The sequence below is a fragment of the Leopardus geoffroyi genome, chromosome A1, assembly GCF_018350155.1.
Source record: "Leopardus geoffroyi isolate Oge1 chromosome A1, O.geoffroyi_Oge1_pat1.0, whole genome shotgun sequence".
NCBI lineage: Eukaryota > Metazoa > Chordata > Mammalia > Carnivora > Felidae > Leopardus > Leopardus geoffroyi.
In genome coordinates this window covers 19,447,305-19,473,641 of record NC_059326.1, presented here as the reverse complement: position 1 = coordinate 19,473,641, position 26,337 = coordinate 19,447,305, and the positions used below count along the sequence as shown (strand labels likewise).

General features: G+C 39.7%; 1 protein-coding gene and 1 long non-coding RNA gene across 9 annotated transcripts in view; one reads left to right on the top strand and one right to left on the bottom strand.

The window, feature by feature from the left end:
• NEK5 (NIMA related kinase 5) overlaps nucleotides 1-26,337 on the bottom strand; it is a 62,559-nt gene that overhangs the window by 6,371 nt on the left and 29,851 nt on the right. For 7 of the 8 annotated variants that reach the window (XM_045475082.1, XM_045475087.1, XM_045475084.1 and 4 more), the window contains 9 exons: nucleotides 25,173-25,289; nucleotides 23,877-23,963; nucleotides 22,186-22,278; nucleotides 19,865-19,945; nucleotides 19,564-19,632; nucleotides 17,562-17,670; nucleotides 12,091-12,240; nucleotides 10,907-11,044; nucleotides 4,709-4,814 (listed from right to left, as the gene is read on the bottom strand). In XM_045475082.1, coding sequence (XP_045331038.1) covers nucleotides 4,709-4,814; nucleotides 10,907-11,044; nucleotides 12,091-12,240; nucleotides 17,562-17,670; nucleotides 19,564-19,632; nucleotides 19,865-19,945; nucleotides 22,186-22,278; nucleotides 23,877-23,963; nucleotides 25,173-25,289 — 950 coding nt within the window. The remainder of the gene's footprint in view (nucleotides 1-4,708; nucleotides 4,815-10,906; nucleotides 11,045-12,090; nucleotides 12,241-17,561; nucleotides 17,671-19,563; nucleotides 19,633-19,864; nucleotides 19,946-22,185; nucleotides 22,279-23,876; nucleotides 23,964-25,172; nucleotides 25,290-26,337) is intronic. The other variant, XM_045475098.1, reaches the window with a different exon arrangement.
• On the top strand, nucleotides 18,685-25,367 carry LOC123596870. Its single transcript, XR_006711875.1, has 3 exons — nucleotides 18,685-19,243; nucleotides 20,270-20,424; nucleotides 25,206-25,367. It is a non-coding gene; the product is annotated as an uncharacterized LOC123596870 (long non-coding RNA).

Genomic DNA, 26,337 nt, shown 5'->3' with positions numbered 1-26,337 from the left:
GGTAAAATTGGATTACATGACTTGATGTCTCAGACTTAAAATGTTCCAAACCTTAAAAAAAAAGTGTAGGGGTACGGGGGGCAGGCAGTAAAGATGGTGAATACAAGAGGGTTCATTATGCTGTTCTCTATACTTTCACTATGTTTGAAGTTTTCCACAATAAAAAAATGTTTTTTAAGTAAAATTGTAACCCTAGATAACAATATTAGAATGGAAGGGTTTTAGCGGTTAAAGGTGTTCGTCATATTTGGGAAGAAAAAAAGATAACTGAACAACTTCTGAATTTGTTAGATAAATCTGTAGGAAGTACATAAAAGCTAGCTATTAAAAGAATAGAAATATAATCTGTGTCTTTAAAACTAGTACAGAGAAAACAGGAGTAATACAGAAAAGTTTGTGATTGTAACATAAGGTTAGAAAACAGGAGGGGAAGGGAATGACAAATGATAACAAACAGAAAATACAAAATCAAGCTTAAAATATAGAGTGAACCCCAAATATGTCAGTAATTCTAATGATTTTTATTATATTAAATTAATTAAGAGACAGAGGTTATTACAGGACAAGAAGCAAATCAACCAACTACATGCATTTTATAAGAAACACATTATAATGAAACCATATGGAAATTATAAAAATAAAAAAAAAATTCATGTCAGAAAAATACTTAAAAGTTAAATAAAATAACTTAAAAGTTGGAATAGCAATGTCAGTATCCGACAAAATAGAATTTAAGGCAAACAGCTTTAATAGGGACAAAAATTACAATACATAATGTAAAAAGGGGGGATACTCTATCAAACTGATATTACAATCATAAATTAGAACACAGCTTCCATATATTTAAAGTACATTGAAAGGAGATAGAAATATGAGGAGAAATGATCAAAGCCACAAACACAGCTGAAGATTTTAATGTACTTCTATCTAGAAGTGATAAAGGGGAAATAAAATCCATAGAGTAGTTTAACGAAAAAATGTTTTAAGCTTGATAATTATATAGAACATACGTACCCCCAGAATAGTAAGAATATGCATTTTTTTCAAGTACATATATAACTGTCACAAAATTAATACTATACTGAATAGCAAAGGGAGTCCCAATAAACTTTTCCAAACCACTAAAACTCAGATGATGGTCTCTGTCCAAAATGCAAATAAATTGGAAACTCTGATTTTTGAAAGTGATTAAAAAATGCATTAGTCAGAAACTTCAAACCTGAATCATACCATAACAAGAAATCCCAGACAGAAATCTTGGGAAAATACTGGCCAATATATATTGGCAAAATATATATATCTAACAAAGAACTGGTAGCAAGGCTATCTAAATAATGCCTGTAACTCAGAAACTACATAGACACCACACATACCCATTAGATTGGTTAAATTTTTATTTTTATCTTCCTTTTATTTATTTTTATTATTTTTAAAGTTTATTTACTTATTTGAAAGAGACAGAGACAGTGTGAGGGAGGGAGGGGCAGAGAGAGAGGGAGAGAGAGAATCCCAAGCAAGCTTCAGGCTGCCAGCACAGAGCCCGACGCGGGGCTGGAACACACAAACACACGAGATCACGACCTGAGCTGAAACCAAGAGCCGAAACCGACTAGGCCACCCAGGCGCCCAAGATTGGTTAAATTTTTAAAAATTGATCATGCCAAGTGTTGATAAAGATGTAGAGCAACTAGAAATCTTATACACCATTCAACAGGGGGATGTAAAATGGCACAACCACTTTGGAAAATAGTTTGGCAGTTTTTTAAGAAGTTAAACATTCACCTACCAAACAACTCAGTCATTCCACTCCTACAGTTTTACTCATGAGAAATGGAATTTATGTCCACACAAAGACATGTACATAAATATTCATAGCAGCTTTATTTATAATAGCCCAAAACTAGAAACAATCCAAACATCAATTGTTAGGTGAATGTATTACTAAATTGTGGTAATATATATATTATATATTATATATTATATATTATATATTATATATTATATATTATATATTATATATATTATGTATTTTATATATATAATATATATTTTATAGAAATACAAATATATTTATATATTATAATTATATATTCTAATATATATAAATTATATATAATTATAAATTATAATTCTATAATATATATAGAATTATATATATTCTATATAATGGAATAGTGCCTAGCAATAAAAAGAAGTGGCTAATTGGTACACATGTCAATGTGGAAGAATCTCAAAATCATTCTCAAACGGAAGGGTTTCCACAGAACCTCAGGGTGTTGTCCCTCAGAATCTAAGCAAAAGCTCAAGACAGGGAAGCACTTATGTAAAAAAGATCTGTGGAACTGGCTTTTGTCTAATGAAGTGAATCCCAGTAAGATTTGCAGAAACCTACGTGATTTTTGAAAGAAATATATATGCAGAAACATAGCCAGGTTGAACCAAAAGGTTCAATTAGGAACAGACAATCCTAATTGAAAAGAAATGGCTGGACTCTAAAATTCTACTGCCAGGAAGCAGGCTGAGAAAATTCTCTCCTCCCTTCCTTCCTGCCCTCCTTTACTTGCTAGACAAGTTGATTCTAATGTTCGTATGGAAAAATAAACAAGCAAAACTAGATAGAAAAATACTGACAAAAGCAAAGTATTTAAGGGAACTAGCCCTCCAAAATAATAATTCATATTATGAATATGTTTATAATATAATAATTAGACTAGCAAGAATAAGAATTGGATGCAAGCACATATAAAAATGTAGCACGTCATAGAAGTCACATTTTAAATTGGTAGCAAAAATAAAGATTTTCAATAAATGGTGTTAGAGTAAAGAAGGAGTTATTTGGAAAAAAACAAAGTTAGAGCCACACTTTGCAGTGTAATATGAGTGAAATCCAAGAGGATTAAAATATTTAAACAGAAAATTAAATCATAAAAGTACTTAAAAATTCTGGCATCATTTCTTATGAAATAATTGATAAGCCTAATTAGATAAAAAAATAAGAAATTTCTACATCATGAGCCACTATAAATAAAATCAAAATGCAAACAAAAAACTGGGGAAGGGGCGCCTGGGTGGCTCAGTCGGTTAAGCGTCCGACTTCAGCCCGGGTCACGATCTCGCGGTCTGTGAGTTCGAGCCCCACGTCAGGCTCTGGGCTGATGGCTCAGAGCCTGGAGCCTGCTTCCGATTCTGTCTCCTTCTCTCTCTGCCCCTCCCCCGTTCATGCTCTGTCTCTCTCTGTCTCAAAAATAAATAAACGTTAAAAAAAAATTAAAAAAAAAAAAAAAACTGGGGAAAATATTCTAGAGCCATATTATAGATAAAACATTAATCTCCTTAAAATACACAAGGTTCCCCAAATCAATACAATGTTAGTAGCCTAATTTTTTAAATGGCTAAGGCTATGAATAATTGTCTCCAATGAGGAAATAAAGATGGTTCTTAAGCATTTGGAAAGACAACCTTACTCAGAAAAGAAATGCTAATTAAACGTAACCTTAAATGTCACTTTTTAACCTATCAGTTGTGCAATCGTCCTTAAGTTTGGTAACACACTAAACAAGAAAATGTACAAGGTCACAGGCACTCTTGTACTCTGTCAGTGGAAGTATTCATAGGTGTTAACTTCTGTGAAGGGCAATCTGACAATATTCAATTACAAATGTACATACAAATAGTATGTAAATTACTATTTGTACATTATGATACGTATTCAAGCTACAGTGTTAAGTGATAAAAGGAAGTTGCAAGAGAGTATGTGCACTATGAAACTTCATACAAAAAAGAAAAAGAATACACACATACACAAGATACACATATTGGCTTACAGTTTAATGCAATTCCTCAGGGGAGGTGTGCACATGAGGCATATTTAATGCCTCTGGGAAGAGGAATTGTCATAGCAGGAAGACTATGACAAAGTTTAACCTCTGAATTTGGAGCCATGTGACTATATTACCTATGAAAATTTTAAAAAATTAAAAAAAATTTTTTAAAAGTACATGATAAAATTTTTTTAATTCAAAAGACTCCAAGTTTTAGAACTAATAAGAGAATTCAGTAAGGTTACAGGATACAACATCAATAGTGTTCTATGCACTCATGGTAGCCAAGGTGAAACACAGTAAAAGAAAAATGACCCCCTTAATAATGACAACAGCAACAACAAAAAAAGTTAGGTGGTACCTATATGTTGTGAATAAGACTACAAAAATGCTGAAGGATATTTTATGAAAAGACATAAAGAGATGCAAGCTATACTATATTCATGGATGTTCAGATTTATGATCATAAAGATGTCAAATCCTATAAATTACTCAACAAATGTAATGTCATTCTCATCAAAATCCCAACAAAGCTTTTCATGACACTTTACAATAAAATGCAAAGATGTATGTGTTAAGTATATCTTAAGGCAACAATAGCTAAGATAACTTTGAAGAAAAAGATATGGAGACAAGAAGGTATGAAACTAGTCCTACCACATACCAAGAGATATGGTAAATGCACAGTAATTTAAGACAGAACATCACTCCTGCAGAGATAGGAAACAATGCCATTGGAAAAGAACAGAGAGCCTGGAAACAAACCCACTGTGTAGTAAAACTTGGTCTCCTTAGCTAGGTCTCTGAGACTATTGTTCAAGTCTCAACAACAGCATTTTCACTTTCTACCAGCGCTTCACTCAGGCATCTGGATAGGACCTACTTACGTATCATCATCGTCCGATCTTGGTTGTTCCTCATCTACTTCGATGCCAGGGGCCATTCCCACATTTCCCTCATCTTCTCTAGGAAGCCACTGTTTTAATGTTCCCACTGTTAAAGAAGTAAGAGAGATTAAAACATCCCAGCCTATATACCCAATGAGGGGTATACCCAAATCCTGTATTGAACATCAACCATAAAGGTAAAGCCTTTGAATCATTTCCATTAAATCAGAGAATATGACAGGAATGACAACTGACATCCCAACAATCGCACATTGTCTGAAGGTGGTAGGCAACACAAGACCAGAAAGAGAAGTGAGAGGAATCAGGACCAGAGATGAAGAGACAACGGGTGCCTGGGTGGCTCAGTCAGTTAAGTGTCCAACTCTTGATTTCGGCTCAGGTTGTGATACCACGTTTGTGGGGTTGAACCCCGTGTCCAACTCTTCCCTGACAGCTCGGAGCCTGCTTGGGATTCTCTTTCTTCCTCTCTCTCTGTCCCACTTCCCCTCCTCTCTCAAAATAAATAAGCTTAAAAAAGAGAGAGAGATGAAAAGACAAAATACTCCCACTTTGGGGATAGATGCTTTGATTGTATAGAAAATTTAAGAAAATCTTCTATTGTAAAAACTTAAGATTTGCCATCTTTATTGGATCACACTGTTCTTCATCCAATGATTACAAGATGCATTATTATTTTACACACCAATAGCAAAGAAAATGTTACTGACAAAATGACAAAATGATTCCTTAGCCCTTAGAATTTATATTTTATAAACATAAACTGTTATAAGAACTTTTAGTCCTTTCTAAGCATACATTTTAAATATTGTATCAGTCTTGTATATTCCTAAAAAGGAAAATATAAGTTAAACAAATTGAATAACATATAATTAAAATGCCTCACATTCAGAGTATTACTCCTCTGAATTATTTTTTTATATTATCAATCAAAATTTTTGGATCCTGATTCAGAGATACCATAATAAAATGATTTAGGAGATAATTAAGATATTCTGAATTATTCTTTCATTAATGTCTGTGTTTTCTAAATTATGATAAGAAGCACGTAACATAAATTTACCCTCTTAACAAGTTTTAAGTGTACAGTATTGTTAACTATATGCACACTGCTGTATAAGAGATTTCTAGAACTTTTTCATCTTGCATGGCTGAAACTCTAAAGAAGACCCCATTCTCCCTCTCCCCTGCCCCTGGAAATCACGATTCTACTTTGTTTCTAAGAGTCTGACTTCTCTAAATACCTCATACAAGTGGACTCATTCAGTGTTTGTCTTTTTGTGACTGGCTTATTTCACTTAGCATACTGTCCTCAAGTTTCACCTATGTTGTAGCATACGACGTGATTTCTTTCTTTCCTTTTTATGGCTGAATAATATTCTATGCTATGAATATGCCCCATTCTCCTTACCCATTCATCCGCTGATGGACATTCCAGGTTGCTCCCACATCTTGACTGTAGTGAATACTGCTACAATGAACATGGATGTGCAAAAATATCTCTTCGTTCTTTTGGACATACACCCACAAGAGGACTTGCTGAATTATATGGAAAATCTATTTAAATTTTGTTTAGGAACCTCCATATGCTTTTTATTATGGCTGCACTATTTTACAATCTCACCAATAGTGCATAAGGGTTCTAATTATTTTGCATCAACACTTATTTTCTGTTTGTTGTTGTTGTTGTTGTTGTTGTTGTTGTTGTTGTTGTTGTTGTTTGGCTAGCAGTCATCCTAACAGATGTGAAATGATATCTCTGTGTGGTTTTTATTTGAATTTCCCTGATGATGAGTGATGTTGAGCATCTTTTCATATGCTTATCATTGATGTCTAGGCTTTTTTCCTGCATAACTTCAACCTTGGTGCGATCAATAGCAATGTTGAGACACATTTTCTTAAAATCTAAAACACTAAAATGGTTTACAAAAAAATTTAAAATGCTGGCTTCCTAAGCTGGCTTTAAAACTATAAAGGCTTAGCCTCCGTTTGACTCCCACTTTGGGAATTTTGTTATACATGTCTACATTAGTTAGCTTTTCCAGAATAAACCACCACGTAGCTTAGTGGTTTAAAACAGTAACCATTTATTTAGGTCACTACCCTGCCGTTAGGCAGCTCGGCTCGGACTGGGCTTCGCTGGCTGGCTCTTCTGGTCTTGGTTGAGCCCAATCATGCATGTGCGGTCACTTGCCAGGCCAGCTGGAGGCTGGCTGGCCTACTGTGGCCTCTCTTGGGTGGCTTGCCTCTCTTTTCCACATGGTCTCTTCATTTTCCAGCAGGCCAACTGGAGGGAGTTGAGAGATAGAGTTCCAAAAAAAAAAAGAGCAGCAGTTCCTTGAATACTCAGATTTGGCACACCACCACTTCTACTCATCCTACCCGCCGAAGCAAATTACAAAGGCCAATTGATATTTAAGGGGAAAGAAAACAAAAAGCCATTTAATGATGGAGAAGCTGCAAAGTCATATTGAAAAGTGCACAGATAAAGGGAAGAGTGAAGGACTATGCCCATTTTGGGAACCCACCATAACCTACGTCTCCCACATGTCCTCTGCAACCATCTGGTTCCTAGGGGTCTAAACAGTGTTTCACGTTAGTCTCCAGGAAAAAATCCCACCCACTGCCAACAAGTGGGATTACAAATAGTAACTTTTCTCCAAAGGTGAAATTAAAAACAAAGTGTGGCTTTTTCTCTCTGGTAAACTATTCACGTACATAACTACAAGTAGAAATTTCACCACACTGTAATCAAATATTTACCTATTTTTAATCAATATGCTTCATCCCAAATCATAGCTTATATTGTTTCCTAAAGTGCACTATAAAATAAACGAACTAATTGATACATATCATCTCTGAGGTTGTCTGGCTGATTAATAGCAGCCTGAATATTCCACTTGGTATGGGATTCATAGTTTTTGGTTTCCTGTTTTAGGAAGACAATTTTAGCAGGCTTTTATTTTTTGTTTAACAAGAGAGAAGAAAGAATGACGATAGCTAACTGTAGAAATGTAAATCAGCTGTTATCAGGATGTGCAACCATGATGTTACGAAGGCAACTCTGTGGCCTGAAAATTTACACAAGAAACATGGAGGTTACCTTCCCACCAAGGATCCCCTTGGAGTGGTTAAATGATAAACAAAATTACTGACCTGAATTAATTATGCACATGTAAAAAAAAAAAAGTACTTGTCCTCATCTAAAGAGTGTAGCTTTTATTAGTAAGAGTCATTGAAAAGGATTTTATGAAAGTCTTGCTATCTTAAAGTGAGGATAAATTAAACACGTAGTTGATAAAGTTTCATTTTTTTAATGGAATGCAGGGCTAGAAGCATGAAAGAAATTGGAAGTTTAAGCTAAAGACTGATGAAGGGTATATGAAAAATGCTTAAATGTATGACCAATAGCTAATCCTTACAAGCCTTTATAAACTGTGTCTATTATACCTGCAATCAAAGTTAGTAAAACTTACACATTCAGAAAGCCTTCATGAAGATTCTATACAGCCATAAGAATTATTTTTCACATTGTAATTTCCCTCTCCAACTTGACAGCCATACAAATATTGGTAATTACATGCCCTTGCATAAAGTTATACTAAAGCTGTGCTGTGGTTTTATGTTCATTCACAAAGACTATGGCCATCGACTAAGTTCTAGGCACTAGGGATAGAGAGACGAAGCAGAGTGGTAATCAAGACAAAGCTCTCATAAGCTTATAGTCTAGGGAGGAAGACAGTAAGAATAAGAAATTAAAGTGAACTTTAGTTTTATGATCAGACAATTATAGTGTCTTGTGGGGTATTAAGCGGGAAAGCCAAACCTAGAGGCAGGCAAAGGAAACATGCTTAGATTATTTTCTCAATCATTTAAAGCAGTGGCTCCCCGTCAGTGGGACCCAGCCAGTAGTTTGAGATCCAGGTTTTTCATAGCAATCATAAAAATGCAAATAAGTTCACGACAGCATCTTTTTTATGACATGAATTTAAACAATAAATATAATGATGAAAGGTCAATATTGCATGCGTTTAACAAATAATTTGAGCGTGAATGAATTTAAGTGTCAGACCGAATGAATGTGAAATTGTCAGAAGCAGCTAAGAGAAAAGGTGGGGAGACTGTAGACAAACTTGAGGACTTCCTAGAATTTTTTGGATCAAAGAGAAACATATTAATATAGATACAGGGTCTTCCACTCACTCATGCAAAAGAGCATTCAAGGTTTGACTTTATTTCAGACCCCTTTACAAAAAGCCCCATTGGGTACTATAGGGAAAAGAAGGGAGAGGAGGGTAACCGCTGATGAAACATATTGACAGAAATGGTAGGAGGTTCATCAGAGGGAAATCTTGCAGGAGGTATAATTCTGATCAAAGAGGCAGGCATTCCAAACCAAGGGAGGAATATATAATGGTGGAGAAATGCAAGCAAACCTTGGCATTGCAACAGGCCGACCTGATCTTTAAGGTGCTTAGAGTCCACAAAGAGACTGGATTTTATTCTGGGGGTAAGAGAGAATCTTGTGCAGGATTTTAAGCTGAAAAGAGATTTGGTCTTTTTTAGGAGGAGGATTATCAGGCAGGAGTGCAAAGGGTTGAGCTGAAGGAAGAAAAGATGACCAGAGACAGGAAGTCAAGAGGCCACCAGCACTCAGAGCACAGCTGGGGCGGGAGGCGTGTCAACGCCCTGAGCAGGTTGCAAAAGAAAACATCTGCACTCTGCTTTGAATGCACCTGTGGAGCCAAATTCCTATTTCCAATCTCACTTGATAGATCAGTTGTTCATACATGCCCAATGTAAAGCCATCTATGTAAAAATACATGAAGTTCATGAACTAATTAATTAATTAGGCATGACAGACCAAATGAAGGTTTTCTATGACTCTAAGAATCACAGGCACAAATGGAAGCAGAGGCATCATAGCCACCAAGTATGTCCCCACCTCAGTGTCTTGAAAGAGGAACACCATCCTTCCTACCTGGCCTGGGGTCCCAGCCCTTGGCTTCCAGGCCAAACCAGGTCAGCCCAAAGCTTCCTCCTTACCGCCTCCGGTCCCATCCTCAGGGACAACGCTTTTAGCCCAGCACAGAAGGGAAGGGAGCAAACAAACAGGCAATTACATCGCTTTTTATAATTTGAAAGTACTGGAAAGAGAGTCTTAAAGGCAGTTTCTCCCTTTCTCCCTCTCTTTCCTCTTAAGTTTTAAGCAACAGTGTGTCAACTGATAGAGGTAGTAAGAGCGAAGGATTTCGAAGGACTTCTTACACTCAGGGACTCTGGCCCCCTCTACTTCTCCTAGATTTTAGTCAAACTGCTTTTCTCAGGGCCTGACACAGACTCGTGTACCTGTATGTCCTTCCCACCTGATACGTTCTTTCTTCTCTACATTCTTGAAGACTCAACTTTCACAAAGATTTCACAAAGTTTGTGAAGTTTAGGCTTCACAAACTGGCCGACTCACTCTTGGGTAGGAAGGTGCCTATCTTACATTATTCTCAAGGTTGTACACATTTTTGCATCGTTCTTTATCAGCCTCTGTTATACCTAGCTTGTATCTATGCCTCCTTACCACCTCGATCTCGCCCTGAAACATAGGGTCCCTAACCTCGCACCTGTGCCGAGGCACCTGCCTGCCTATGGCGACTTCCTTGTAGTATTGCACACCTGAGCAAAGACAAAATCCCTCTGTGATAGGAATTGCCTCAAACTTCTGAAAATGATGGTTGGCTTTCCATAAGGCAAACACAAACATAATCTTGCTAAAAATCAGAGGCAAAATAAAAAAAACCTCCCAAAGCCAAGAAACTCTCTTATGATGCATTTTCATTGCCTATAGGATAATAATTTGTCTATTGAATAGCTGTCAGAAATATACTGTCAGGTAGAGCTAAGCAAGACCAGCTCATCATCTACAAAGCCACTTGCCCTACTTACTTATTTTCACCAGTTGTCAACTGATTACATTAAAGAAAATTATCCCACTTTTCTCAGAAGCTCGAGTCTTTTGTTAGCAGCATTTGGAACAGGCTAGGACAAAGCAAATCAGCTTCTGCAAAGGCTGAGACCTTTACAGTTCTCTCTCCGGGCTGAAGGTATTTTTATCCCCTTTCTACATTTACAGGTCTCTGACAAAGTTCCTCAGGCGACTGGTTATATTTTTAAAAATAAACTGCATACCCAATTCTCCTTCGTTGGCAGAAAATGAGCTACTTGTTAGACGTGCTGCAGCCAAAGCGTTCATTAAAGCTCCTGGCACTTCGTGCCGCCACTGTTTCCTATTTTCTGGAACGCCTTCAGTCACAATCCCTTGGCCACCTGAAGAGGAAACTGTGTTACTGAAAATAAAAATGTTTCTTCATCTGAGTTCTTATAAAATCATGGAATGTTAGAAGGTGACCTAATCCCACCCCTCATGGTACCAGCAAGAAAACGGAGATACAGAAAAGGTTAGTGACTTATGACACATGGCTGATGGGTAGGAGAGTCACTTTTGTGCTTTGTAAACTAGCCACACTGGTATGTTAAAATTTCTATTCCACTTGTTTATTTTAAACTAGGTTTTCCTTCTTATTATCTCATTGGCTTCAAACAGATGAAATTGTATTACGTTTGCAAGCCCCCTCTTGCAAGTTTGAGGACTTTAGTGTTTTTTAATGGTATAAATGTAAGTCAACTCACACATTTATAAATGTCTGTGATATAGTTACACATTTCAAGTTATGAAATGGGCATAAAGTTCAGCTCTCCTCCAACCCTATGTTATCAAGAGGAATACAGGAAGTAAGAAAAATCTTCACCACCTGTAAAAATAACACCCAGACTTTGCTGTGAACACCTCCTATGGAAAGACTATGACGGAAGCTCAGATGTAAACGAAGGAATTTAGGTTGGAAATATCATATTCTAAACACTCCTAACATTTCAATAGCACACTGGTTTACAAAGCAACTTTATATGTATTTTTGTACTGCTAACTCTAACCTTTGTGGATAGCCATCATCTTAATTCAGATTTTATTGATGGAAAAAAACCAACCCCTGCAAGAAATTCCAAGGAAGTAACGGGGCTAGCATGGGAAGGCAAGTCAAGCCAACTGTCCTTCCTTAGACAATCTCCCTCCCCACAAGAAAAGGGGATTCTGGATCTTTCTTCCTTTCTATTCTCATGAACTGGAGTCATCAGTTGTCTAGCATAATTAGCAGGCAAGTTTCTCAGGAGGTGGGGCAGATACCAGAACAATGTCTTTGAAAGATATTTGATACCAAATGTATAGGGATTGTACTAAAAGAACTGTGGCATCAAGCTGAGCACCAGCAACAAAGCTGCAGCTGAGGCTTTGTCTCCCCCTGCTGGCAACTTACACTGAACGAGTGTAGATTCCCCGCCCAGCAGAGTGGAACAGGTGGAGGTCATGTCACCAGCTGCCATCATCGCCAGGAGAGTCTGAGGAGCTCGTGCGTCCCACTGTCTCCTGTTCTCTGCAGCAGCACCAGTATCTTGAATGAACAACTCTGAGTATGAGAAAATGACTCATTATTTTAAAAGCAGTCAAAGTGCAACTAATTGTACCAAACCGCTCAGGAACCCTGGAGGCAGTCCATCAGCTGGTACACTCAAAAACAGAGAAATGACCACCTCATTCGAACACAGATTGTTACAGACTGAATGCTTGTGCCCAGTCTCCACCCCAGATTCCTATGTGGAAACCTAATGCCCAATGTGATGATATTGGGAGGGGGGTTTCGGGGGGGGGGGGATGATGAGGTCATGAGGGTGGAGCCCTCATGAATGGGATTAGTGCTCTTATAAAAGAGACCCCACAGAGCTCTTCACCCTTTCTGCTAAGTGAGGACACAGTGAAAACATGGCAGTGGGCCCTCACCAGACACCAATTCTGCCAGCACCAAGATCTTGGACTTTCCAGCTTCCAGAACTGTGAGAAATAAATGTTTGTTGTTTATAAGCCACTGAGTTAATGGCATTTTGTTATAGCAGCCCAAACAGACTAAGGCATACATCATAACTTACAAGACTGAAATTTTAAACAGGCTTACGAGCTGTTTCATTTTTATTAGTAATATTTGATTTACTAGCCAATATATCCAAATATTAGTAAATATTAGTGACAAGAATGGACAAATTCCTTGAAGTACTTCTGAGCATTTTACTTCAGTCGGTTTCCATGGAAATGCATTCAGTTCTGTTATCTTAATTTAAAAATCTTTTTATTTACTACTATGTTTCACTATAGGAAATATGAAAATCAGATAAGTAGAAGAAAATAAAAGTTACCCATAATCTCACCATCTAGAGACTATTAAAAATTTAAAAATTTCTCCTTGAATATAGATTCTGTGTTTTGAAACAAAAATGGGCCTCACACTATGCGTAACTTTCAGAACTTACTCTTTTCAATGAGTAACATATCATAGTCAGTTTATTAGCTACTCTTCTATATGCCCATTTTAAAGCAAATATAGTATTGTTTTGTGGATGTATTAGAATTCTTTGTAGTTGGATGTTTAGTTTGCTAGTAATTTTTCACTTTTATAAATAATACTATAATGAGATCATCGTAGCTAAATGTTTGTGGACATTCATGATTATTTACCCTAGAAAAACTACAGAAGATGACAATTCTAGGAGCTAGATTATATGCTTTACCAAAGCTTTTCACTGCTAACGTGGACTCTATTACTAATTTGCTCATGATTGTTTTCCATGTATTCTGAATAGTTTTCCCTAACCAAAAAGAAAAACACCTATATTTTCTCTTACTTCTTTTTTTGTTGTTGTTTTAAATTCTAGTTAGTTTACAGTGTAATATTAGTTTCAGGTATTCAATGTAGTGATTCAACACTTCCATACATCACCCAGTGCCCATCACAAGTGCAGTCTTTAATCCCCGTCACCTACTTAACCCTTCCCCCCAGCCCCCTCACCTCTGGTAACCATCAGTTTGTTCTCTATAGTTAAGAGTCTGCTTCATGGTTTGCCTTTCTCTCTCTCTCACGTTCCCAGTGCTCATTTGTTTCTTAAATACCACATATGAGTGAAATCATATATTGGTTTTTCTCTGATTTATTTCACTTAGGATAATATTCTCTAGCTGTATCCATGTTGTTGCAAATGGCAAGATTTCATTCTGTTTGATGGCTGAGTAAAATTCCACTGTGTGTGTGTGTGTGTGTGTGTGTATGTGTGTGTGTGTGTGTGTATGTGTGTGTGTGTGACATCTTCTTTACCCATTCGTCAGTTGATTTACACTTGGGCTGTTTCCATAGTTTGGCTATTGTAGAAAATGCTGCTATAAATATTGGGATGCATATCTCTCTTTGAATTAGTATTTTTGTATTCTTTGGGTAAATACCTAGTAGTGCAATTGCTGGGATATTTCCATCTAATAGGACTAGATCTATTTTTCACTTTTTGAGGAATCTCCATACTGTTTTCCAGAATGGCTTCACCACTTTGCATTCCCACCAAAGGGTTCCCCTTTCTTTCACATCCTCGCCAACATCTGTTGTTTCTTGTATTGTTGATTCCAGCCGTTCTGACAGGTGTGAGGTGACATCTCATTGTGGTTTTGGTTTGCTTTTCCCTGATGATCAGTGATGTTGAGCATCTTTGTCTGTTGGACATCTGTCTTCTTTGCGAAAATGTCTATTCATATCTTCTGCCATTTTTTAATTGGATTATTCATTTTTGGGGTACTGAGTTTTATAAGTTCTTTATATGTTTCAGAAACTAACCCTTTATCGGGTATGTTATTTGCAAACATCTTCTCTATTCCATAGCTTTCCTTTAGTTTCAATTGTTCTTTTAATTAACTTTCTAATATATATCTTCATTTTTTACATATAAATTCTTTGGCTTTTTAAATTTTTATTTTCATTTTGTTGTATCATTATATAGGGTCTGACTTCACAACTTTCCCCCAAATTGTTAACTGATTGGCCTAGCAACATTTATTTGATTGAGCCTTTCTTTCCCACTAACTTGTGATATAACTTTCAGCATATGCTAAGTTATTATCCATACTCAGATTTGTTTCTAAACTATTTCTTCTTTTCACTGCTTTATCTATTCTGATGCTAGTATCATATTCTTTCGATGACTATAATTTATAGAATATATTTTGACATTTGAAAGCCATATGTGCCCCTTCGAATCTCCAACATTCTCCAAACTGCCAAGATGTTCTCATCATTTCGTGGTTTTGATTGAAACTGACAAAATCCATATGTATATTTGGAAAGAATATTTCTAATATAGAACAGTGTTATTTCTCCCCATTTACTCAAGTGATCTTTACCTCAGTAAGGTTTTATAATGTTCTTCACATGCTCTGCAAAACCCTTATAAAGTTTACTCCTAAATTATATATGTGTACACACACACACACACTTGCTGTTGTTACTGGAAATGAGATCTGAAAACTAAATGAGAAAAATACTTGCGATACATATTATAGGTAACGCTTTAACTTCAAGAGTCTTATAAAGCGAAAAATAAGTGCCATTTTCAGTGGATAAATGAATGAAAGATGAAAGCACATAATTCACAAGAGAAATATGGATGATCAAAACATATGGGAAAAAATTTTCAACCTGAATTATAATTACAGGAATGCAGAGAAGTTTAAAGACCATTTTCTGTACCCAACTGAAATCTCTTTAATCTAAAAAAAAAAAGGCAGCTACATCTTGTGAGACCTACAACTTACAGCCTCCTCTTTCCAGGAAATTTATGCAATGCAAAGAATAACCTTGGAATTTGTCCCTTCCTCTGCAACTTTCACTCAGGCCACTATAGGATCCTGACGGCCAAACCTATAGGTTCTTATTCAACCCACTTCACTTAGCCTTTCCAGTTGATGCTGCCAACCCTGCACCTCCTTCTAGAACCTTCCTCTTTTGGCTTCACTCTCTCTGGATTTTCCCAAAACTTGTCTAAACATCGTTAGGGTCTGTCCCAAGCTCTATTTCCTTCTCACTCTAGTCCCTCTGCCTAGGTATTTTCGACCATCATTAAGGTGATTATGATAATACCGTGTGTATACTATGGAGACTCTGACTTGTCCAAGAGCTTCAGTCTTCCACAGCTAGCATCTTCTAAGCATCTCCAGCCGAGGCTCAGAAAGACCTAAACCTCAATGTGTCCCAAATCTAGAGCGTGATACTATGTCCGCTCACCTCCCTCAGCACGATGTGTGTGCCTATTTGGCTGGTAACAGCTTCATCCACCAGAATTGGAAAACTGGGAGGATCCTTGACCTCCTTCTCTTCCTCAACCGCCACACTCAGGGGTTCACACTTCGGTGTCTATTGTCACCGCACCGCTCTGGCCTGTGCACCTGTCATTTCACACTTGAGCTATTTGTCCCCTGCCTGCAGTCTGGCCACTTACATCCACATCATCCTTACACTGCAGCCAGGCTGGTCTTTCTCCATCACAAAGAGCATTTAATTCCCTTTGGTTGAAGGTCACCATACAGGAAAAGCCCAATCTCTTTAGCATGCCAAGCTCTGTAGGAGCGGGTACCTCCCTGACTCTCCAGCCAGCTGGCACTGTAATGATGATTAGTATTTGGGCTCAGAAAACATGTTTGGTCCCCCTCTCTTTGGCTCAATGCTACTGAGATGTCGAGGGCAGACTCCGTTTTCATTCATCGCTGAGATCCTTACCACCTCGCACGGTCTGTGCACATGGAGATTCTCAGTGAGATGCCTGCTGAACTGAATAAAGGTTTATTTTCTGGAATCACCTGGACATGAGGTGAAGTGTATTATTCTAGGAAGAAGACCCCAAGCCAAGCGAAGGCACGTAAATGCTCACACAGCTGTAAGGGAAGAGGGGTGCTCCAGGAGGCTGCATGCACCCCATCATCAGTGGTAGGAAAGAGGGGTGCTGGGGCAGGAAAGGTGGGTGAGCACAGGCTCAGGTCCCACAATGTTAAACAGGATACTATGTGGAATGGACTGTGAGGAATCCTGTAAGCATTATCCAGAAAAAGTTTAAGTAGAAGAGTAATATAGCAAGATAACTCCAGCAGCTATTTAGAGAATGAAGGGGAAAATACTAGAGAAGAGAAGGACACATAAGAGAATAAGGCAGGGCAGTGAGGCACAGGAAAAAGACAAGTTAGAAATAGCATTTATGAAGCACCTACTATGTGCCAGGTACTCGATATATGACATTTCACTTTTGTCCTCACAGTAAACCTGTGTGGCAAGTACTATTATCCCCGTTCCTAGGAGGAAGCTGAGGTTCAGAGCACTGTAGTCATTTGTGAAAGGTCACACAGTCAGAAAGTGGCAGTGGCAGCTCGGATCCAAACTCCATGCATTCACTATTTTGCCACACTGCTGAGAGACGACCGGGCCTTAAACTGGTGGCCGAGGGGCTGAAGGAAGAGGAAAACTCCAGAGACGTCTCAGAGGAGAACCCACCGCGGTGTGCAGCAGGAACGGTCAGCCTGATGCTGGCAGTCCCCACAATAAAGGATGGCTGGGAAGGAAGAGCTCCAAAATTCAAGTGACAACTGATCAATCCGAGAGGCTAGTGGGACTTGTCCAAGGAACACTCCAGCAGACAATGAGAACGTGGGTGGTGTGGAGCTGCCGGCTGGGGGCAGCTGCCCAAGGAGACAGCACAGAGCAGGTGCAAAGGGCTGGGTCTCTGGGGGCAGAGGAGCCGGGGCTCTGCCAGCTAGGGCCCATGGAGCAGGGCAGGTGACATGGAGTTGCAGGGGAGCAAGGAGAGGGACTGTGATGGATCGCCAATGAAATGTTCTTTCTCATCTACGGCTTTCAAGAGCCACAACACGTACCTGCTTCTGGACAACAGAGTTTTTCAAATGCTTTGTCTGTATAATCTTCATACTCCTTAAGCTTCATGTCATCCTCAAAGGTCAAAGTTTCATTTCGCACATCCGTTACCTAAAGCAATTCCACAGTGTTTCATGACAAATAAGCCATATTTTTAGGAAAGAAATACGTTAAAAATTTTTTGTGTGTGTTCTCAGTAATAACATTTACCAAGGCATGTGAGAAGTATTCAACATATGTATATTAAACAAGTAAGTCAGTAGCATTTTAAAACTGGAACTATGTTGGAACAAGATAGAAACAGGAATGTTTTTGTTTCTTCTCCTTTCTCAACAGCGACAAGCACCAATCATAGGGCAACTTGATTTTATCCAAACTTCCTGCCTTGAATTCTGTCCTCCTGCAGTTCCATTCTATAGAACTCTCAAGGTTATCTCATCCACGCCCTGCTTTAAGTGCACAATATTCCCAATCAGGTCCCTAAAACTGCTCCTAATACTCCACAAACAATACTAAAATGATCACTCTGTTTTAAGCACATCAAAGCATCGAGTAACAAAGGGTGAAGAACCCTGACAGATAACACTTTTTTTTTACTCTCTTCCTTTATACTAACAGGCCAGCTTTGGCACCTGGCTTCATAGAAGTGCCGTGGATGTACCACTCCAGCCCTGAAATAGGTCCCCGCATCTGCCCCCTCTGGTCCCCATAGGGCTGGGATGCTAAGACACCTAGTGGTTAAAGAGAAGTGAGTATTAACTATCACCACTCTAAGAAGTCTCTATGTGGCAAAATGCTAATAAAAATCTGAAAGGTAATTGGAGCACAGAGGATTTTTAGGGCAGGGAAACTATTCCATATGGTACCATAATGATGGATACGTGTCGCTATATGTCTGACAAAACCCACAGAATGTACAAAACCAAGAGTGAACCCTAATGTGAACCAGGGACTTTGGGTGATTATGATGTGCCCATCTAGGTTTATCAGGTATAACGAATGTTCCACCCCGGGGTGGGGAGGGGGGCAGGCTGTGCATGTGTGATGTGCCCATCTAGGTTTATCAGGTATAACGAATGTTCCACCCCGGGGTGGGGAGGGGGGCAGGCTATGCATGTGTGATGTGCCCATCTAGGTTTATCAGGTATAACGAATGTTCCACCCCGGGGTGGGGAGGGGGGCAGGCTGTGCATGTGTGGAACCAGGAACGGATGGGAAATCTCTGTACGTTCTGCTCATTTTTGCCATGGACCCAAAAACGCTCTAACACATGAAGTCTGTTCAAAACAAAAAAATCTAAAAGAAATGACACATTAAAAATGTTTCAGCTAATGAAGAACATGAACGAAAGAAATTAAGTATCAGACGTGATATAGCACCCATGTGTCTACACAGTAACTTTTGGTAATTTAAAAGGCAGAGTTAGTGAAGGTGAAATGGAGACACCCATCAGTTGATTCTGATTTTTGTGAACAGGTCTGGTAAAAAGTGGGATTAAAAAAGATGTTGAATACAAGTAATAAAATGAAGTTTGAGTTTACTGTATTTGTGCATTTATCACTATGTCAAGGAGAGCCCAAGTGCATAACTGAGATTTATCCAAAGACCAGCAGAAACTTATCAATAACTAATTAAGACCTAAAAGAAATGTGCACTGTTTCAGGATATCTGCTCAATGTTTTAGGTAAGTATATTAGTTGTTGACTATAATTAAGCCTTCTATTTTAATTTGGCAAGGACAAACAGTTAATATTATGAGAAAATAATTCCTTTACAAGAGAAAAGTAAATTAGATTGGAAAATCCATCTAAGGGAATAATCTCAATGAAAATAAGAATGGTAAGATAAAAAGCCTTTTGGAAGACTCATTTGAACACCAGAGTTCCTTCTAGGAAGACTTAAGAAAATTCTCCCTATGGCCTATTGAAAAATTTCATTAAATGTGCTATTGAGACACTCATTTTTCTCATACCTATTAATGGAAATAAATACTTAATGGCATACCTCTTCCTCTTGGAGGGTTTCTTCATCAGAAATACATTGGTTTAAACTAATTTCAAATTTCACTCCTCTCTAGAAGAAAGCAAGGAAAATAATGTTAGTTTAGCAATCTAATAAAAGTGTTAAAATTACAACTCCTATTTGACATTACAGATACTTAAAACCGTTAGCTGAACATCACAAAATAAGGCAATTCCATAAAATAGTAGGGGGAAAAGTCCTGTAGGCAACCCAGATTGCAAGGTGTGCCCCCCCCCCCACAACAAGCTGTTTAATATGACCCACAAGACCAAATGTTTATTACCTTAGCTTTACAGTTCTGTTCTGGAATGTTACTTTCCTTTATGGTCTGAACTCTAATTTGTTTCAAGTCTCTTTCAATATCCTGCAAGTTTAGAGAAAAATTAAAATCTAGCATTTAACATTGATCAAACAATGATAGTTTCACAACCCCTGAATTCACAGCATGGTCTGTTTACATTACTTGACTTCTGGATTGAATCCAATGATTAATTTGAGCATCAAAGCATGCCTTTGTAAAGGAAAGGTAACAATAATTCACTAAAAACTTGGACACAACATCCATTAACTTGAAATAGCAATACATTGGAGGCTGGCATTGTAATGGCAAAAATTCCATAATGTGACAATGCTTATCACTCTGGTCCAGTACAACTAATCTAATTCAAGAATATAATTTTGGCTACAGGATCCCTCCCTTAAGAGGCTTACGATTGTAACCAGGAAAACAAGTGCACTGCTCACAATAGTAAAAAGGAAGGAGAGGGCTCTAAAAATTGCTGGGCAATTTCAAAGAAGAGAAGATGACTGTGAAAGTAGATGACGAGACTGTCGAAGGAACAGGTGAGAGGTGAACTGTAAGTACTGGGCTTTCTTGGGGTGCAGTCCAGGGCCCTCTGCCCCTCTCTTCTTCAGTGCAGGGTGTCAGCAGTTGGATTTAAGGGCCACCCTTATGCAAGGACCCTGAAATGTGTACCTCCAGGGATGCTCTTTCCTCCCCTCTGAGCTGCAGGCTCACCTACTTAACTGCCTACTTAGCATCATCTTCACCTTGATTCATTCATTCCACACATTCACACCGAGAGCCCACCATGTGCCGGACACCGTCCTACACATTGGGTTAGTGCAGTGAATGTGACCAAAGATCCCTGCTGATATGGAAGTTCCATTTTACTGCAATAACATAGGTACTAAATAAGTTCAATTAGCAACTCGTTGCAGAAAGTGCTATGTGCTATGAAGGAAATCAAACAGGGTGACAGCACAGAAAAAGAGGAGAGGAGGAGAGTAATGCAGGAAAAGCCTGTCCTGGCATGTGATGGAATCCCTGGAATGATGTTGCACCTTGCATATATGAAGGTCCGGGGAGAGCATGTTCCGTGTGTGGGGAGCCCTGAAGCAGGCATGGAGTCCCTCAGATTTTCTCCAACTCAGTATGTCCAGAGTACAACCCCCCGCCACAACCTTGCTCCCCACTCTTCCCCATCTTAGTAAATGATATTTACTTTTAAGCCAGAAATCTCTCCGCCATGTTACAGGAGGTCTCTATCATCTCTCCCTTAGAATTCAGTGCTGCCTCATCTGTAGGTACATTGCATACAGCAGGTGTTAGTTTGAATCATTAATCCCTGCTTCCCCTGCAGCCCTGGGAAGGGCACGTTTCTGCCTTGCAATATTATGAACTCTGAAACAGGATTGTGACTTTTGTATCTTACTGATTTTGTGAAGCTGCCTGTCTAGATTTGATTGTGGGGTCTAGTTGTCTCATTTGTACAAGAAGTGTCCTATGGCTTTATTTTCCTTAAAATACAACCATCTTAGACTCCTGAGCCCCATCCCCCCGAGTCGGTTCATGTTAGAGCTCCCCGGCATCACGTCGTGGAAGGTCCCAAGCAAAACACTCGGGGAGCCTTTCAGTCTTCACCAACACTAGCCCCCCTCACCCACCCTTAACCAAGCCCTCGTGGCACCTTGAAGATAAAGGTGAAAGACCTCCCAGAAAGAAAAAAAAAACCTTCTTGGGAGCCATTTGATAATTCATCTCTGCCCAGCTCCCTCCTCCCACCAAAACCGTAAGGTTGAAGTAAAGACATTAACCATCAGATTTCTGACCAAGGTGTCTGAGACACTGATTCGAACACCATCCAGAAAGCTGAACTCTTATACACACACACGAGAGTCCTTCTCACACATGGCTGCACACTAAATCACCCAGCCAGATTCTGAAAACAGAATGCCTGGGCCCCACCCCAGACCATCTGGGGGTAGAGCCTAGGTGTTGAGTTTTTAAGAACTTTCGCACACAGCTCTCCTGCACAGTGAGGGGTAAGAACTTCCGGCCTAGAGGAGCACCTGGGTGGCTCAGTCAGTTGAGCACTGACTCTTGGTTTTGGCTCAGTTCATGATCTCATGGTTCGTGGGTTAGAGCCCCAAATCGGGGCCTGAAGCCTGCTCCAGATTCTGTGTCTCCATCTCTCTGTGCCCTTCCCCTACGCATGCTCTGTCTCTCTCTCTCGAAATTAAATAAACTTAAAAAAAAAAAAGAGCGCCCAGGCTAGAGCCACCTCACTGGGAAACACATTATCACCTACTAATAACCATCACCTGTACAGGAGCTTCTTCCTGAGGTGCCTCTTGGGGGACGGGCAGGTCACTTTTCTTCACTAAATAGGTTTTATAACTTATTTTTGAGTCCTCCTAAAAATACAAATTACACACAGTCAACAGGAGTGGTTCTCAGTCAGTTCTGAGGTCCACATTGTGAATCGCGGCCAGTTTTGAGTGGGATCTAGTGAGGAAACGCTCCACTCCCACTGCGCAGGCTCCATCGGCGGGAATGGCTGCACAGCACTCTCCTTCCCGCTCCTTCCCCCTTCCTCCATCCCCCCACCTGGTGGCCGCCTCAGCATCCCCCACCAACATCTTTCCCCACACGCATCTTTCCTGGTCTTTCTAGAAAAGTCTGCTGTCTTCCTGGACTCAGGTTTCCCATCACAGTCCTGCCTTAAAAACAAGGCAGATGATCACTCAAAACTCCCCAGAGTTGGTTAACAAGCCTCTGCTCTAGAAAGAACCATCTCCAACCCTCCCCGCTCCAGCTCCCCCAGTCCTGCGTGAACCTCTTTGTGGTTCCTGCAGAATGCCCTCCCCCCTCAGCTCTGTCTCTCCAAACTCTGCTCCTCTTCTCAGAGAAGATTAGATCCCACCTCCGTTCTTCCATGAAAACTCTCACGGGGCTCATCTACTCCTGTGCACAAGGCTTAACTATATTCAGTCTTACTCGATCACTGCTCATACATGCCATATCTTTCCAACTCTTTTGAGGAGAAGTACGTATGTTAGAAGAGTAGAGGTTTCAGAATCAGATATTTAGTCTGCCTGGTAATATCTAAGTGACTTTGGATGAGTTATTTAACTTCTCTATTATGGGGAGTAAAATGAGATAAAGTGTGTGAAGACTGCAGTTCAGAGCCCCGTACGTATAACTGAATTGTACCACATGCTCACTTCACTTGTATTAATTCATCTATATGCACTCGGGGGTGGGGGAGAGGGGAAAAAGAAACCAAGTCCAGTAGTGTGGCCAGTTCCGCTCATGAGCATGAGCCGGGGGCCAGCTATATCCTCAGCCGGCCTCAGAAGCTCAGGCCTCTCAGCATTCCAGGGCAGTGAGGGTGGTTCACTGGTTAAACATCCTTGTGTTTTTCATGCAACATAGTCTACAAACACAGGCTAGCTATCTCATCGGGAGCTCTACTGAAAAAGCAGCGATCTGAGAGATGGAAGATCTGAGAGATGGATCTCTCTCTCAGAGATCTGAGAGATCCAAAGTGGCGCCTTTAAGAGATTTTCAAGAATCATCTTGACTGCACTCAAATGTGGCCTGATACAGGCTTTCAAACCCCACCCCTGCATATGAGGCTATTGCAGCATTGCTGAATTCAATAAGTGCTCATCTTTTTTCCTATCTTATGGGCCTGGACTTACCTTCTGCTTCTAACCTAGTTCTGGTGTAAAGTCAATCAGTATTGACTAATTCATGAGGCAGACAACGAACAGGTATTTTTAAGGATGGCCGTTCCTAACAGAGAATCTCAGATACCCTCGCCATCGTGTGTAGTCTCAAGTAAACCATATTAAAAGTTTCAGTTAGATCTGTTAGCTTTCCCATTAAAAGGTTGCATGATAATATTTTCTAATTGCCATGAGGAGAACGCTGCTTTTGAAACCCTGCTCACTTTAGGTAGATCGAAATCAGTAGTACCATATTTCCTTCGGGAGAAAAATGTATTCACCTCTAGTTCACTCCCCATCTTCTTTCTAATTTCCTTCATGTCATTGTGGTACTGTTGGCGTATTTCCTCTAGCTGCTTCCAATACTCCTGGAAAGCAATCCCAATTCAAAAGGTTGAAATGTTGGTGAACAATTGAACAAAGTAATCTCTTATTACAGCCTACGATTTAAAGAATGTGTGGCAAACAGTAAGAATCAGAAAACCCATTGTTCCTAAAGATGATAATCTATGTCTTAGCTGTGGTACTTCCCTCCCTGTGACTTTGATGGGGTGGCTTGGGGTGATCTCACTTTTATATATAACCCTAACTGTGGGGGCGCCTGGGTGGCGCAGTCGGTTAAGCGTCCGACTTCAGCCAGGTCACGATCTCGCGGTCCGTGAGTTCGAGCCCCGCGTCAGGCTCTGGGCTGATGGCTCAGAGCCTGGAGCCTGTTTCCGATTCTGTGTCTCCCTCTCTCTCTGCCCCTCCCCCGTTCATGCTCTGTCTCTCTCTGTCCCCCCCCCAAAAAATAACCCTAACTGTGCTCATGACATACAATTACTTCATATATCCACTTTTATGGGTTGAGTTTTACCCCCCTAGAAAAGCTATTTTGGGTCCTAACCTCCAGTACCTCAGAATGTGACCTTATTTGGAAATAGTGTCACTGCAGATATAGCTGGTTAAGCTAAGATGTGGTCATACTGGAGTAGAGCGGATCCCTAACCCAACATGAGGGGGGGGGTCCTTTAAAGAAGAAAGCCACGTGAAGGCAGAGACACTGAGAGAGAATGCCATGTGTTGACGGCAGAGAATGAGTCACGCAGCTGCAAGCCAAGGAATGTCAAAGATTGCTGACAAGCCACCAGAAGTGGGCAAGAAGCAAAGGATTCCCCTACAGCTTTCAGAGGGAGCATGGCCCTGCCGCCATCTTGACTTTGGACTTCCAGCTTCCGGAACTGGGAGACAATACATGTCTGTTGTGTTACACCATCCAGTTTGTTGTACTTTGTGAAGGCAGCCCCAGAAAGTGAATATATATTTCAAAAATGTTAATGATGGGTGGTTACTTTATCAATCCAAGGTAAAAAGCCTTATGAAGTTCACCACATCACATTCTCTGAGGAGGTGAAATATGTGTCTCTGTAACCCCTCGAACTCCCAGCATGGAGGTTCACACGAGTGTGTCCAACAAGTACTGGGCAAGGGAGCTCCGCCTTTCAGGTGTACTGTTGGGACACTAAAAGTAATATACAGAACAGCACAAAAGACAATGGCAAGTACAGTGGGAGCCCGGGAATTAGATTGCTTCTAACCTGTTCCTTCATTTTGTTTCTCCTGATCTGCAGCTCCTGGAATCTAGACTCTTCTCCATTACTTCTTAGCTCTTGTCTCTGGTTGTGATTTGGCTCAGCAGAAGATGGACGAAGACCCTATCAATCGAATGAAATAATTTTATTTTATTTTTATTAAAAAAAATTTTTTAACGTTTATTTATTTTTGAGACAGAGAGAGACAGAGCGTGAACGGGGGAGGGTCAGAGAGAGAGGGAGACACAGAATCTGAAACAGGCTCCAGGCTCTGAGCTGTCAGCACAGAGCCTGACGCGGGGCTCGAACTCACGGACCGTGATATCATGACCTGAGCTGAAGTCGGACGCTTAACCGACTGAGCCACCCAGGTGCCCCTCAAATGAAATAATTTTAAAGCATATTTGCATCTTAGAAACATCTTCTCATTTGACCTTTTTCTTTAAACAAGAATTATATTGTGAATAAAACTCACTATTTGGGATGAGCAGAATTTTCTTAATTTAAATATGAAATACTTAAAAAGTAAACAAATTTAATAAAGCCACTTATGTTGTTATCCTAAGCAATCAATATTTTATGCTACCATGTGAGACACCCAGATTCATTTTCTGAACTGGTAAACTATGATTGCGAAATTAAAGTTCTGTAAAAGTTAAGCCATCACTGGAGCATCAGGTTAGGTAGGGGAACAGAACTAGAGCTTTTGAGTAGTTCAAAGTAAGAGTAATAGAAATAGAATGCATATCCAGCCTCCACCCCGGAACTCTGACACTAAAGAATAAAGGTTAAACTTTAAAAAGCTAACTTTCATTTCAAATAAAATACAATAGTCACTTTTTAAAAGATGTGTAGTATTCTAATAAAATAGAATCAAAGAATTGTAGCACTGAAAGGGACCTCAAAGCTCATCTACTCCCAAACTGTCACTTATAAAAAGGAAACTGAGGCTCAGAGAGGTTGTATGACCTGCCTAAGGTCACACAGCAAGGGACAGAGCCAGGAAAGAAACCAGGCCGCCCAAGCTCTGATTCAAGCCTATTCCCATTATTCTTCTTTAGCTATTAAGGGGCACCTGGTTGGCTCAGTCAGTTGAGGGTCCAACTCTTGATTTCAGCTCAGGTCATGATCCCAGGGTCGTAGGATCAAGCCCCACATAGGGCTCCATGCT